Here is a 14,942-nt window from a genome sequence, read left to right on the forward strand (position 1 = left end):
AGAATAAATGCTCTTCTTTAATCAGCCGTCTCAATATATAAACAGAACTCAAAAGCTTCTGGGAATGAGATGCAGAATTTGGGCCACAGCTTTTATAATTGAGTCTGTTCAGGCCAGCTGGGCGCCGCGGAGGCAGGGGTATAGTAGTGTGCTGCGTATCGGCCCTGATCCCACCGCGCACGAGCCCCCACACAAAATTGCACTGAAAATTCACAATTACTTAGCTGTTCTTTTCAGCTGTGTGTTGTCTCTAATCCTTTTCTCTCAGCAACCAGAACGGTATTTTACTTCAACACTCAGTTGATAGCTTACTGATCTTTCCCCTTGGTTACTAGCCATTGAAAGAAAGTACTTTGATTTTGAAATCAAGATAAAAGGAAAGATTAAACGAGAAAGTTTCTACCAGTCTACACTGAGATTATATTGTGATGGAATATGCATTTCCTTACATCTGATAAGAATAAACTGTGTTTGCTTTGTCGGTAGGGTAAGATTTATGAGGTCTTTCGCTGCTTGTTGCCTTACTTTCAAGTACCTGCTCTTTGCAATGGTGCTCTCCATCACACAGCGCTTTCCATCCCGGCCCTGGTGCCTCCGTGCTGCTGGTGCGGGGTGCTGCCACGTGCGTCCCGTTTCGTTGCCGGAGTCGCCCTCTGGGTGCATCACGGGCTGAGCGTGGCCTTGAGCTTCATTTTGGGGATCCGGCTCTCCGGTTCCTTGGGGAGGACAGGGTTGGTACTTCTCATCTCCTCTCAGAAACCCTGCTTTCTGCGTCACCCAGAGCAGCGATCGCTAGCCGCTCTCATGCCGCGTGTGCCGCGTCTCCTTGGAGGAGCTGAGCCATTGGCATTCCTGTGGGCTTGCAGGAGCGCCGGAGGAATTGATGACCGCGGGGCATTAAGGTTCCTGTATCAGCTGTTGCCCTGTGCCCTGCTTCGACCGCTTGGCATTTTGCACAAGCAAACATGACGGTCTCGGCGTCCGTAGTTACAGCGTGGCCTTGGTGCGCGGCAGAGTCCCGGCTGGATTTCTGCCCTCTCGCAGCAGTCGCCGCAGCGGCACTTGCGGCTCTTCCCAGGGCTCCTGGCTGGGTCTCCTGAGCTCGCTGGCTTGGGCGTGTGCTGTGGCTATCGTGCGTCGTTGCTGAACCCTGGCCAGAAGTGCTATAAAACCCATGTGGGAGGCAGGAAAAGGTGGGGGAGAGGGGCCCTTCATAGCACACGCTGCCCCAGGCAGACTTTTGCTCTCCCTGCCAGTATCATTGGGTGTTTTTGGAGCTGTGGAGACCCCGGTTGAGGTGCAGCACGCCGTGTTGCAGCACGAAGGCTGGGTGTGCAATAGCAGAGGGAGTCCGAGGTGCGTCCGCGCTGCGCTCCCTGGGCAGGCAGTGCTTTGGGCTTGTCTTACTCCCCGCTGGCCCGGGAGGTCACCGAGCTGTCCATCAGGTAGCTATCACCAGCCTGCAGTGCAAAGGCTGGCACACATCCCCTTCGCTTGTCTTTGAATTGGGCAGAACGGGCAGGATCCTGCAAACTTCCGAGCTCCCAAGAGGAGACCGGGGCTGCGCTCTTCCGTGAGCGGGGCAGGAGTCTGGGAGGGCAAAATTAACGTTGGCTGATAAGCGACCGTGTTTGAAACATTGCCGATGAGGCATGCGGAGAGCCCTGGCAGAGGCGTTACAGCCAGCATGATTACCACGAGCACCGTCACACCCGATTTTGTGTGTTAACACAATGAATTATTAATGCCAGGAACTTCCCGCTTCCCGCGGCCTTGGGTCTGGCTTGGCTGCTGCTGTCGGGGAGCTCAGGGCCTTCATGGGGTTTGCATAGAGGTCTTCAAGTCACAGGCTGGCTTCTCTCTTGTAGGTCCTGGTTGTTCACAGGAGGGTGAGGACTTGGACCCGTTCCCCCATCCCAGTGCTACTTATCCTGGGGGCTCGTGGCTTGGGAAGACCGTCAGGGGGGCAGGCCCCAGCCCCTCCAGTGAAACCGCATGTCTGGTTAGCTGGGAGGTAGCCAGGGGAAGGATGGTGACGCTTGCTCCCACCCCAAATCCCAGCGACCAGTTCTCCTCGGACAGTGCTGTCCTGGCAGGTTTGAACAGGGCGGCCTGTGACTGGGGCGCATCCCGGGAGATGCCCCCCTCCTCTCCCTGCCCCCCTCCTCTCCCTGCGGATGCAGGTGGCAGAGACAATTTCAGGGATTTTCGGGGACAAGCCAACGACAGCATTGCCCAAGAAAAGACCATGCAAGGAACTGGAGACACAGGAGGGCCTGCGGTAAGACAGCTCTTCACTTGATGGGGCTCCCCACGAACCGTTAACTCGCTAAGGAGCCTTCCCGGGACGTGACTGCTTTGGTAGCCTCGTGGCTAATTAAGGCGGTACAGATTAGCCGCTTAGAGGCCAGGTTGGAGTTCAGATCTCTGCGGCGTGCATTCCCCAGAGACCTTGTCAAGCCGACAGCCGGTTGGGAGTTAGGGCCAGATTCTGCAAGGCTACCGGGATGAGTGCCATGCCTCAGCGAGCCTGCCGGGCTGCCGCGCTCGCTGCTGCCGGCCTTTGCTTGAGGGACAGGAGGGAACAGTCTACTGTGTTATTTTGCTCTGGCTTTCGTTCACTTAGCAACGCAGAAGCGATGCTGTTGGAAAGCCTGGAGCTCTTGACGCTTGTCCCCTTTGGCGCAATGAAAAGGTGCCTCCTGGTCGCTGCTTGTGGGTGAAGGTCTGGGCACAGCTTGGCCACTGGATAGCTTTGGAGAGGAAGGAGCCATCACTGGGGTGGGAACATGGCAGAAAGGGCACCAGCCCGCCCCGTGCTGCGCGGCGCCTCCAGAGCCAGCCCTCATCTCCAGCCCTCCGCACTGGATCAAGCCGTTTTGGTCTCCTTTGAAGACTCACGCATTTCACACCGGGCTTGCAGCAAGGCGAATGGCCAGGTGGGCGCCCGGAAGGGTTAATTGGGGCCGGGCAGAGGCCCCAGCCACTGGACCCTCGAGTTGAACGGGCATTTTGGAAGGGGCCAGACCTCCCTTCCGGAGAGCCACTCGCTGGTCCGGCCACGGCCAGGTGTATCCAGGCTGTGGGCGCAGAGGACCGCAGTTCAGTTCTTGCCCCACGAGCAAATGAGAGCCTGACCAGCTCCACCGCTAAACGCGGCTGCAGCTGAGCTGAGGTAGCCTAGACCTGGTGGAGTTCAAGCGGCAGCAGTCCCTTTGGAGACGCTTGCTTGCTCTGAGAAAGGCGGAGGCAAGCAAACAGAAATCCCAGCCCCACGTGCCTGGTAAATCCGTGCCCAGGCCTCGCTCCCCTGCGCATGGGTCGGTGGCAGAGTTGGTTCTTTCCCCCTACCTGCGCAGTCAGCGTGGCAAAGAGGAGAGGGCTTTTACCAGCCCCCGGAGGTGGGAAGGGGCTCGAGGGTGCCTGGGGGGGTCTCATTCCCTTGATGGGTTTAGCAAATCCACCGTGGTATCCAGGCAGCAGCCTGGCTGTGCACGACACACCTTGGAGATCGTGGCAGCCACCAGATATCCCAGCGTTCCCACTCGCGTTATGGACGCGCTGCTAATGCCGGGGTTCCCTGGTGCCCCGGTGCCGGGCAACGCGCCTGGCTGGGAAGAGACGGGGAGAAGCGGGCAGCGCCCATCTCGCGTGGGAGCACGGCGCGCTGCCTGGGCTCACCCTTGCTCTCTCGCTTCCTTTGCAGAGGCTGGCGAGCGCGGCGGAGAAGTTCCAGAAGGCTCACCACTGGCAGGACAACATCAGGGTAAGGCTCTGGGCGCCCGCCCGCGCGCTCGAATCCCTCCCAGCTGAATCCTCCCCCGGGAGCTGCCCAGAGCTTTTAACTCTCTGGGATGCTGCGGTTTGAGGTCGCTCCCTGGCACGGCGATAAGTCCCTTGTCCCTTCGCTGCTCCCCGTCCTTTGGCTGTTCCTTCCCTCCCCGTCCGCTCACTTTGCTCCCTCGCTGTGTGATTTTGAAGGCGAGCGTTGTCCGTGACGCGCCGCGCGTCTCGGAGTTGGCGGGACGCCCCGCTCCCGTCTGCCTGGCCCCACGGGCCACCGGCCCTAATGAAGGCGAATGAAGCAATTTTAAGCTCGTTTGCAGCGTCGCCGTTGTCTGCGCATGCCGTAATAAGAGCAGGCAGAAGACAGAAGGTGAAGGTCGAGCTCGTGGTTCAACACTTTGGGTTGGAGCTCCGGGGAGAGTTTTGCCTTCTGGCCGTCTTCGGAGGCAGGTCACCTGGGTGGCCCTCGGGAGAGCCGTGTTTGGCGCAGAGCGGGGCCTCGCGCCGGGTGACGGCAGCAGGCACGCGCTCCCGCGCCAGCGCTGTCCGGGGCACCTGACAGCAATTGCAATCGGTGTCGTTTCGGGGGGGGGGGAAAGGAGCAATCTCGGCTGGGAGAGGGAAGATGTTGTTTTAATGATTGCATTTGACTTTGTAATTATGGCAGTGATAACGCTCAGCAGGAATCTGAAGGATTCTGCCTGGAAATGCTCTCAAATTATGACAATAATACAAAAGGAAGGAAAGATTGTTTTCCTTCCAGTGCAAGTGGAGTCTACAGTACAAAACCCCTCCCGAGTGGCCCAGCCCTTCCTGGATGCCAGGGCAGCTCCTGCCCCCGCGTGGGGAACCCCCCAAGTCCTCCGGCAGTCCTGAGGGGGTCTGCCCAGAGAAAGCCCTGCTGCCTGCCAGAAGCGCTGTCTTTGGGGAGCTATTTCTGTCTGCAGATGTGATCTTCTCGGGGTGGATCTACAGTGTAGGTAGCTCAGTAAGCACAAATTTTCATGGTCCCCTCTGCTGAAGCCCCTCAGGGGCAACAGCTGTCTTACCCACTCTTCTCTGTCCTTGCTAGGTCATGTTCTCTTGGTGTCCAAGACGGGGGCATGCTTTGCAGGTTGAGCCCCACGTAAGAGGTGCTATACCTGTTGCTGCGGACGGCGTGTTGAGTAACAACATGCAAATCCATTGCCCTGCCTCATTCCTCCCGCACGTAGAATATTCCTCCTTTTGGAGAGTACCGTCTTTGTGGCAGGCCCTGTGCTTGCTAGCTGGTGGCCTTGTGCTGGAGGAAGAACTTGTGTTTCCTTTATTTTGCAAAGGGACAGGGGCTGATTTCTGAATATTGCTGTGGCCTGTCATAGCTTTGTGTCTCCGTATATCTCTGCTATGTCCGCCAAGGACGTGGACTTGGCCATCTTGCAGCGTTTGGCTGGCAAATGAGAGTGTGTGTTTAGAAGAAGTCTCCACTGGGGAGATGGGGCTTGCAAACGCAAACAGAGGTGGGAAGAGAAGTTGCAGAGGAGAAGAGATTAAGACTTGAAGCCAAATCCTGCTCTTACAGACCCTCCTGCCTTTTGTGTTGATGACAAAGAGGAGGATTTAGCGTGGAGGGGAAGACGAAAGAAAAGCACAAGAGAAGGCAAGGTGTCAAGAAAAGCTGTTCGGCTTTTATTTGCCATGCAGCCAGCTTGCGATGGACCCCTGTGGCCGGTTTTCTTCACACCAGGAGTTGTGTCCTGCAGACACTTGAAAATGCTGACTTTCCAGGGGCCTTTTGGGAGAGAGTCTCATTAGTCGGGTGGAACGCATTGGATTCGCATAGTTGCTGGGATCGTGCCAGGCCGGCTGGATGAGCAGAGTCCTTGGCACAGCCGTTCAGCAGAGCCACAGACAGCAGGGCACAGCGAGCAACCGGTGGCAGGACTGCGGGAGACCAGCTCGGAGAAATCAGCAGAGGATCAGGACAGCAGCGGGCAAGAAGGAAGGAAGATGAAAGGCAAACTGGACAGCATTAGGCAGCTGGAGGGGGCAGCCACATGCAATATTGTTCGCCTGGTCTTTATTAGCAGAAACATCTCCGCTCCCAAAAGGTGAGGTGTCCCCGCTGGCTGTCCTGTTCAGGAGACAAAGTCATCAGTGCGAATAGTGCCCAAGACCTTTCTGCAGGAAGGTGTTGCTGAATTACTGTCACTTCTTTTCTGAAGACCTGTGGAGGAGACATTAAGAGGATAACAAGGTGTGCGTAGCAGACGGATTGTGTGCACAGGCGGATGCAAAACACCGGTTGCCTCACCAAGGCCTGCAGTGACTTCTATTTTTGTTCTCGGTGCAGCTTTCTCTCTCGCTTGCCATGTCTCCAGGGAAAGCACCAGCCAAGGCTGAATTCTCTTCTTGCTAACTTCTGATCTCCATCCCAGCCGTCCCCCAACACCCTTGGCTGTGGGGGGCGGTGGGGACCTGCAGGGCGAGTGGACCCCCAGGGTCAGGGCCGCCCAGGCGAGCCTGCAGGCTGCGGACAGGAGCGGCTTCATGAGAGCCGCAGCCAAGTGCATCTACCCACAGGTTCTCACCTCCTTCCCTAGTGTCAGGGCCCAATTTGCAAGTCCTCAGGGGTCAGCAGTCCCACAGAGCTCAGTGGGACCAGGAGCTGTGGAAGAAAATCTCCCCTGGGCCTTTGGAAACATTAACAGTATTGTTTCACCTGGGTTTTAGCCCAGATTTCTTCCTATCTTACAGAGAAACATCTGACTTGAATTCGAGATGCTTCAGGTTTAGTCTCGGTGGATATGCTGTGCTTGCATTTGCCATTTGATGTGTTTCCTTTGGTGCCGTTTGACGAGCAGTCTGTTTTTGCACTGGCTCCTTGCTTATCGCCCAGAAGTAGAGCCCAGTGATGATGGCAGGAGCTGTGGTTCGGCATCAGAATCACAGAACGGTTGAGGTTGGCAGGGACCTCTGGAGATCATCTAGTCCAGCCCCCCTGCTCAAGCAGGGTCACCTAGAGCACGTTGCCCAGGAATCCAGTTCCCCACGTTTCGCGCTGTCTGCTGCTGCCTAGAGAGGGTGCAAGCTCCAATTCTGCAGGTCGGGTCCATCGCTCCAGGAGTCTGCTCCCTCACTTTCTTTGAAACAGTCACCCTTTCACTTCTTTCCAGGTCGTTTTCTCTTCACGTCCAGTTCTTCCACATGTCTAGATTTTGTTAGTTTACTGGCAGCGTGTGTTTTGGAGAGGACAGACCATTGTGGAGGGAGTCTGGTGGATGGGCCATGCCGGCTGGAGGTATTTCATGTTTCTCCTTTCAGCCCTTTCTGCCTAGTTGCAACAGAAGGAAATAATAATGAAACATCTGTAGCTCGTGGAGCCCAGCACCTGGCTCCTCTGCAGCTGGTCCAGGGAGCACCCAGCTACTGCGTGCACGCGGCATTGGAGCATCCCGCGAGCTGAGCGAAGATCATCTGGGGAGAAGCGTTGTTCCCAGAAGAGGCATCAGGGAAAACAGGTTTTTGTAATCTTTCGGCAGCGCTGCATCAGAGCGAGCTGGGGACGCGGGTGTACGACAGGGCGCCTGCTGCCTGCCCCGAGGCTAGCCGTGGGGAGAGCAACGCAGGGAAACGGTGCATCGAAGGGCAACAGGAGCCTGAACCACCCGCTCCGCGTGCAGGACCTGCTGCTCAGCAGTGTCCCCCAGAGCCACGCTGACCAGCCACGCCGCACCACTGCCTTTGCCTCCCTGCCCCGTCACTGCTGCACAGCACAGACCAGGGACCGTGGGAGAGGCTGATTTTTTTCTTAGCAGCAGCATAAGCTTGCTACTTGGTATGCACGGGGTCACTGGTTAATCAGGCACTGTCTTTGATTCGCTCCGGTGGAGATGCCCAGCTGGCAGCATGAGGCAGCTGGGGATGAGGCCTGAAGCTTGGTCCTTCCTCGCTGGCTCGGATCTGTTCATCCCTGGACCTCTCCTGCCCTCTAGGCTGTGTGCAGGTCCTTGCCGCAGTGCTTTCCTTCTGCTCTGTACCAGGCTGCAGAGCTCCAAAAGAGACGTCGTGATGCAGTGCTCACCTGTCTCATGCTCTGGTCGGGTTAGGCTGAACGTGCCTGATCCCCTGTGAGCTTGGCAGTGAAGAAGCCTGGACCTGGTGGAGGCTTGGTGGAGATGATGGGCTCAAGTCAAGGGCAAGCGTTAGGACGCAGAAACCAAACGAGCTGAAGGAAAAAATGCAGTGGCACGTCACTAGCAAAGGGAAGGGGAGGAATGGAGCTGCCGCGCACACGTGCCCTGGTGACTGTGCTCGACTAAGCAGGATGTTTGGGAGCGAGGAGGGCCCGGAGCTCCCATGCCTTGAGCACGCTGCGATGGCAGGCCGTCTCCTGGGCTGGCGAAGCGTGCAAGGCGGATTGCCCCCTTTCCGTATGGCGTCTTTTCCATCCCCTGGGGAGACGGTGGTAGAAGTGTGTTTTCCCCTTGCTTCTTCTGGAGGGCAGCCGTGATTTCTGGGATCCCAGGGCACTTCAGTGGCAGCCCTGAGCCCGGGCTCCTGCAGGAGCAGAGCTCCAAAGAGCTCAGGCAGGCTCTCGGGGGTGACGACACTGGGCTGCACCACCGCGTCCCGGCTGCCTTTCACCGTAAAGCTGCCGTAGCCGTAAGGCTACCGTTAATAGGGGGGAAGCAACAGCAGGCAGAGGTAAAGGGCGAATAATAAGGCTAAAACTTTTCTGCTTCTGCTAAGGGATGGCAGTGCTTAGGAACGAGATTACAAAACGCGAAAACCTTGGCACGCGTCGCCCCTGTCTCCCTGCCGTCCTGCCCCTGCCCTTGCGGCCAGCACAGCATTTCCAGCACCGCGCAGTGCAGCCGGGACGCAGGCAGGGCGGGCAGGGCTGGCGTGAGGTGCCTGCGTTTCGCAGGGGTCCTCACTGCTGCTTCCCTCCCCGAGGGACCGGCCAGGGCCACCGCACCAGGCAGTTGCCATCACAGGAGCGCGCCTGCTGCAGAGCCCCCTGCTCGGCCCCGAACAGCTTCCCCTCTGCACAGCCCCAGCTGCCTTTGGCTGAGAGGGGGATAACAGCCGCGACAAAACCCGAGCCAGGAAAGGCGCCAGCACCACGGAGCTCTTGGCTCATTTTGCCATTCATGGCACAGACCTTGCTGAAATCCACTTTCGTAGAAAAATATTTTTAATAGCACTGTTTGCAACCACTTAATCAAGGTAATTAGGAGCGAGTCACCCAGAAACAATGTGCAGTGATGCATCACTGCAGAGCTCGCCGCAGTTTTATCAGGACAGCCCAGGCCGGCGTGGGACACTTGATAGACGGGCCCGGCTCTCCACAGCGCACCTGAGGCATTAAGCATTAGCTCTCCTCCCACCGACAGCCCTTCCAGCGACGAGAGCGAGCGTGCAAGGTGCTGCCTGCGTCGGCCAGGAGCGTTGCCTAGGAAGAGCAGAGGCACGCAGCGATTGCATAAATGGTGCTCTCGGTGCCAGGGTTTAACCTCTTCTTGCTCTGTAAAACGGGAAGATGTCCCCGATTGCTTTTGTTCGTTAAATCTGTGTGATTGAAGTTGCACCGTAGTGGCTCCGCGCAGAGGTCCGCCCTGTCCCGCAGCGCCCCTTTGCCACGCTCCACCTCTAAAGGCAAAACGCTCCTCGGTGTGCGGCGCCGTGCCGGAGGGAGAGCCGCGCGCTCGAGCTGGGCCAGGGGCTCTGCTAGCCGCCTGCATGACCCTGGGACGGCCGGGCCCCGGCTGCAGAGCGGCGCAGCAGAGAGGCGGCAAAGGCAGCACCTCGGAGCAGCCCCTGCTCAAGCCGCTCTGCTGGGGGAGTGGGCCAAGCTGCAGCATTTGCTTTGCAAACCGTTGTGGTTGCAAACCTCCTGGGTGGAGCAGCACCACCTCGCTGCCACGTGTACTGTCACCTGTGGGATTTTGTGCTGTGGCTGTGTGAAAACAGGAGGATTTGCCAGGCTCTCTCTGGTGGAGCAGGACCATAAGGTAACACCGGAGCGCCCCAGGGCCAGGCAGGGCACGGACGGGGACGTGGGGCAGCCCCGACGGCAAGGACCACGGGGCCTCGAGGAGCCGCTGTGCCAGCAGCCGCCCACCACGCTCGCCATCGCCTCCGTGGCCACGGCGTGCTCCCATACCACGTCCTACAGGCTCTCGGCCGCGCTTCTTCGTCAAAATAGGAGCGCGGCTCGGTGCCCCTGCAGGGAGCAGAGCCTCCCGCCTTTCACTGCACAGCAGAGCCGTTCTGCAGGCTTGGAGACGCAGCCGAGAGGCTGCTGACGCTCCGAGCAGCGAGTCCGCGCCAGCCCCAGCTGCGATTTCCCTTCTCAGTTCAGGCGCCAGTGCTTATTTTCCCGTAATGCCCCCGGAGAGGGAGGGAGGAGGTCGGCGGCGCCGTTTCTGCCCCCCGGGTGTGTAGCCGGTGCACGCAGCAGTGCCGAGCCGCGCTGCATCTCCGGGCAGCCCCACGCGCCGGCTCCGCTCCTCTCCCTCCCTCCGCGTTTGTATTGCAGCTCTTCTTTTCTTCTCCTCTCCCCTTTTTTACCAAGCGACTTGTTAATTTTGGCCATAGCTCTCCCTTCCTCTCCCAGCGTGTCATTTTATAACCTCAAGCTGGAGTTTATGACAGATTGCACTGAGTGCGGTTATTTTTGTGTTTCCATCTGAATGCGCGACGGCAGATGCTGAGTGTTTGCAATGCATTAGTGCTAATGGCAGGACCATTAAACATTAGAGTCACTCACTGCAGATGGGTTGCTATGGAGGTTCAGGGGAAAATGAAACAAGAGCAGGAGTGAAAACGGCTGGTAGGCTGTTTGCAGCAATCAGTCAGGCCTGAGCGCTACGTGCAAAGTTTCTTTTCGCTAGCTGTTGCTGGGCTTTTTGGCTTCCCGAGTCGCGCGCCAGCGTTTCGCTCGTCCCTCGAGGGTTCAATTGCAGCAGCGTTCCCCGAGTGACCTGCACCGCCTGCTCGGGGCGGCATTGCGGAGCGCTTCCCCCTTGCCGAAACCGTCGTGCCCCTCGCTCCGCACTGCATCTGGCTTCTCCATCCTTCCCGAGCCGGGGGGGACGCTGCCGGGCAGGGGACACCGCTGCCCGAACGGCTCCGTGGCGCGTGGGCAGGAGCAGGTCCGCCCGCGCCAGCAGGCACGTCCGCCCTGGCAGCCGCGCTGTGGAAATGGCTCCCCGGGCGTTATCATCCCTGGCGTCGGCTCGCTCGGGCGTCCAGAGCTCGCTGCCTGAGCTATTTGTCCCTTTAAGGGACACTTAGATGCTGCAGAGAGCCGTTCCCGCATTTATGTGCACTTGGCAGGATTATATAAATTGCCTTTAAAAGTTGACTTCTTTATAAGCCATTTTCTGCTTCATAAAATGTTTATTACTGTTGTTTTTCTCCCAGTTCTTCTTCCTCACTGCATTTTTCATTGCTACACTGAAAAGGCTCCCCTCTCCCCTCACCTCCCGCTCCTCTGCCTCTCCCTCAGTGCATTTCCGCCGCAAAACGCTTCTGGGCCGCCGCCGCCGCCTGCCCCGGTCCCGAAGGTGGGTGGAAGCATCTCCTTGGAAATCCAGCGCCTCCCGCCCGCGTGCGCGGCGCCTTCCCGCACCCGACGCGGTCTGCGAGGACGGCTTTGCCGTAGCCGCACGCGCGCTGCCGTTTTACGACCGGCGTGTTTCCTGCGCGGCCTCTTCGGCAGCGCGTTGGCTGAGCCGCGCGGGCCGGTTTTGCGCTGTGATTTACCCCCGGTGATTTACCCAGGCTGCGAGCGAAATCCTGGGAGGAGAAGGGGCTTTGCCCCGTCCCGGGGCGTTTGCAGCGGCTGCCGGGCGGGCGCTGGGGCTGCTTCGGCATTGGAGAAGTCAGAGCCCATCAGCCCGTCTGCTCTAAAAAAGAAATCGCTATATTGAACAGCTAATGGTGAGAGTCGCTGGAAACGACCGGCTGAAGGAGCGGCTTGTCAGAAATGTCACTGTTGTGGGAAAGGCTGTTTTTTTCCCCAAGGCGGTTTTCTCCCCCGACGTGTGCGGCGAGCAGGCTGCATGTCCAGCCGGCAGCGGGGCGCCCGGATCCCACCGGCAGCCCCTTGCACCGGGGCTAAAAAGAAACGAAACGGGATTTATTCCACCTGCGAAATGGGGAGGCGCCTTATTTACGGCGTCGGGTGCCGTAGCACCGAGAGAGAGGGGCCACGGCGACGGAGACGGTGACACACGCGGCTCGTTTTGGAGGAGGAACCGCGAGGCGTCGCAGAAAGCGCCGTCCCCCCGTTCGACACCCCACAAGCGGAGGAGCCGCGCGGCTGCCTGGAGCCGCGGCAGAGCACGGCAGAGGCAGCCCCCCCCCCAGCCCCCCGGCGCTCCCCCATCAATAACCCCCGCGCGCAAGCGGGGACGCAAATACAACAGAGCCCAGATAATTTCAAGCTCCATTAGAAAAGAAACTCAGGGGAAAGCAGGATCGAGCGAGAGCCCCGGCGGCGCCTGGCGAGGCGGAGGGGGGAAATCCGCCGTGGCCTGGCAGCTCGGGCACTGGGCAGCCCCCGGCCCGGCGGCCTCGGCGTGGATGGCGGCGGTGCCCCGCGAGCGCCCGGCCCCGCGGCGAGTGTGCAGGTGTGCACGCCGCCCTCGCCTCGCCGCTTCGCAGAGCCGCTCGGCGCAAGGCTGGACTCGGCGCTCAAAGCGTCTTTAGAAGGGCAAACGCGAGTTCCTTATCCCCGTTTCGTTTTTCTCCTCCTTTAATTACAGATCCTACTTATCGGCTGAGAACAGAAAGATCGCCGCTGTAACCTTGCACTTGCCCTTGCAGAAGGTTTACCTAAAAACTTAGAAAATAAAATCAAATACTCTAATTTGCAGTCGTCTTGCCATTTCAAACCCAGTTTTCATTACAGCACAGAAAGTGCATTGAAGCTGTGTTTATAACCCCCTTTTAGATAACAAATCACATTTTCTTTTGGCTGGCGAGTGTGTAGAATTGATAATTTTTTTTCAGTTTAATGGGTTTGTGTGTTCAGGAATGATCTCCATCAACTGAGAGTCTTTATTGTGTTTGATATAATGTCAGCTTTCATTACACTCTGAGAATTACTGTGTTAAAGCACCAACCTTGCTGTAGAACCATTCTGGCCAAAAGTAGGACGAGAAAATCATTCACAAAAAACCGCATGTCTTTGCCATGCACCCTTAAAAGCAAGTGACATGTATCAAGGGGGCTCCTTTTACCCCCTTCTTTTTAAAGAGGCCCAGGAAACCCTTGGCAGTCCCATGCCGGTTTGGCCCGGAGGTGGCCAGCTTTGCTCCCGGCGTTGCTGGTGGAGGAGGCAGGCCGGGTGGACGGAGCCGCCAGGTCGCCGGCAGCGCCATGCCGTCACCGGCTGGCAGGCGGCTTGCGTGGCAGGGCCGCCCGGATAGTCCTCGTCCCTGGGGAGGCAGGAGGGCTGGCTGCAGGCCGAGGGGAGAATCGTCCGCCCCTGGCTTGAGCCAGTCTGGGACGAGGACGAGCGGAAGGGAGATGCTACGGAAAGAATAGTTGGCGAGGAGCGATGAGATAAAGCATCTTCCCTGCAAGATGAAAAAACTGTTGACGGGTCAGTTAAATATTTCCCCAGCTCTGTCGGAGAGGCAGAAGGAGGAAATTGCTTTTTTTAAAAAAAAAAAAAAGATGCCAAGGCAGATTATGATGGCTGTTTCCACCTGTCCTTGGTAATGCGTATGGTCCGTGCTGCAGGATGCAATACAAAGGGACTTGCAGGTAGAGGGCGGCAAGAGGAGAAGCACGTTCTTCACTGGTCCTGAGTTCATCAAACATCTCCCATCCACAGCGTCGTGGTGGCTCAGGCTACCCGGGAATATTTTCCTCTTCCTGGGGAACTTGAGATGGACTCATCATGACACATATGGAAAATGATAGCTCTCCCCTGTGAAAAATAAAGGGTTTAGCCTTTACCGGCCATTGCCACCGTTTTTCCCGGTGCCCAGAGTCAGAAATAACTGTGCAATTGCAGACAGTGCTGCGCGGCAGCAGCTGCCTGTTTGTAGGGGCCAGCACAGTGTTTCAGGGAGGATATTCATCTCTGCTTAAACTGCAGCGCCGCGTGGCACAGGGACACTCGTGAGCCCGAGAGAGTGGGTGTATTTTAATGTCGGGGCCAAACAGCAGCAGCAGCTTCTGTCTTTGCCATTTCCCCATCAGGGCTGGGGAAAAAACGCCTCGAAACAGCACGAGAGGGGCAGGGGGGAAGGCGGAAGCGGGGGTGCAGCAGCAAGCAGAGACAACCCAGGAACGTGGGTTTGGCTGGTCCTTGTGCAAACCGATCTGTAAAGCTCAGCGTGAGCTCTGGAGTCCTGCATAGACCTCGGGGAGGACAGGCCTGAACGTCTTGGATGGATGTTCTCCCAGCAGCCTTCTCCTGAAGCTGGAGGCAAATGGGCAGAGGGAGAGCTGAAGCCAGCATTGCGGTCCCGCTGGGTGGTAGCTTGCGTGCGCAGATGGCATTCAGATGGCTGTGTTTTGTAGCCCTTCAGGGACTTGGCTTGTCATCTGTGGGTTTATCCAGTCCCTTTGTGAACTTGTTTCTGGTTTTTGGCCTTTGCACCATGCCACGGCAGGGAGTTCCACAGGTTACAGAGGTGTCGTAGCAAAGACACTTCCTCCGGTTTGTTATACAGCCACTGCCCGAGAACGTTGCTGGTGTCCGCTGGCTCTTGTTGGGAAGAATCCCTGAATGATCCCCTCCTCTCTACCTTGCGTGCACGCTGGCACACATCTTGCCTGCTGACTCTTCTAGGACTGGAAGACCTTTGGGTGTGCATTCACCCAGTCAGAGACTGCCAGCCTCAGGTACCAGGTAAGACTGGATTTGGTGAAACTGGCTGGTGAGGGCCTGTCCCGAAACACGGCCATCAGATAACCCTGTCCCCCTCCTCCTGATTAGATTTGGAGCCAGCCGCTCTGCAGTAGAAACACCATGTGTCCCGTTACTTGTGTCCCTCAGCCTCCCAGCCCTGAGTAAGAAGCTCCTGGTGCTCTAGGCGATGTAGGAGTTACAGCTGAGCAGATAATAGCCGCTGTGTTTGCCCACTGCCACATCGGTGTCTGACTCGGAGCTGTGCAAAGCACTTTAGGCTATCTTGCATATGAAAGGT

At 57.8% G+C, this 14,942-nt stretch overlaps 1 protein-coding gene across 1 annotated transcript in view; it reads left to right on the plus strand.

The window, feature by feature from the left end:
• The window catches only part of CACNA2D2 (calcium voltage-gated channel auxiliary subunit alpha2delta 2), a 252,613-nt gene that overhangs the window by 195,145 nt on the left and 42,526 nt on the right, over nucleotides 1-14,942 (plus strand). Inside the window, exon 4 of the mRNA XM_064518655.1 lies at nucleotides 3,707-3,766. Coding sequence (XP_064374725.1) covers nucleotides 3,707-3,766 — 60 coding nt within the window. The remainder of the gene's footprint in view (nucleotides 1-3,706; nucleotides 3,767-14,942) is intronic.

The sequence above is a fragment of the Dromaius novaehollandiae genome, chromosome 12, assembly GCF_036370855.1.
Source record: "Dromaius novaehollandiae isolate bDroNov1 chromosome 12, bDroNov1.hap1, whole genome shotgun sequence".
In the NCBI taxonomy this organism is placed as follows: Eukaryota; Metazoa; Chordata; class Aves; order Casuariiformes; family Dromaiidae; genus Dromaius; species Dromaius novaehollandiae.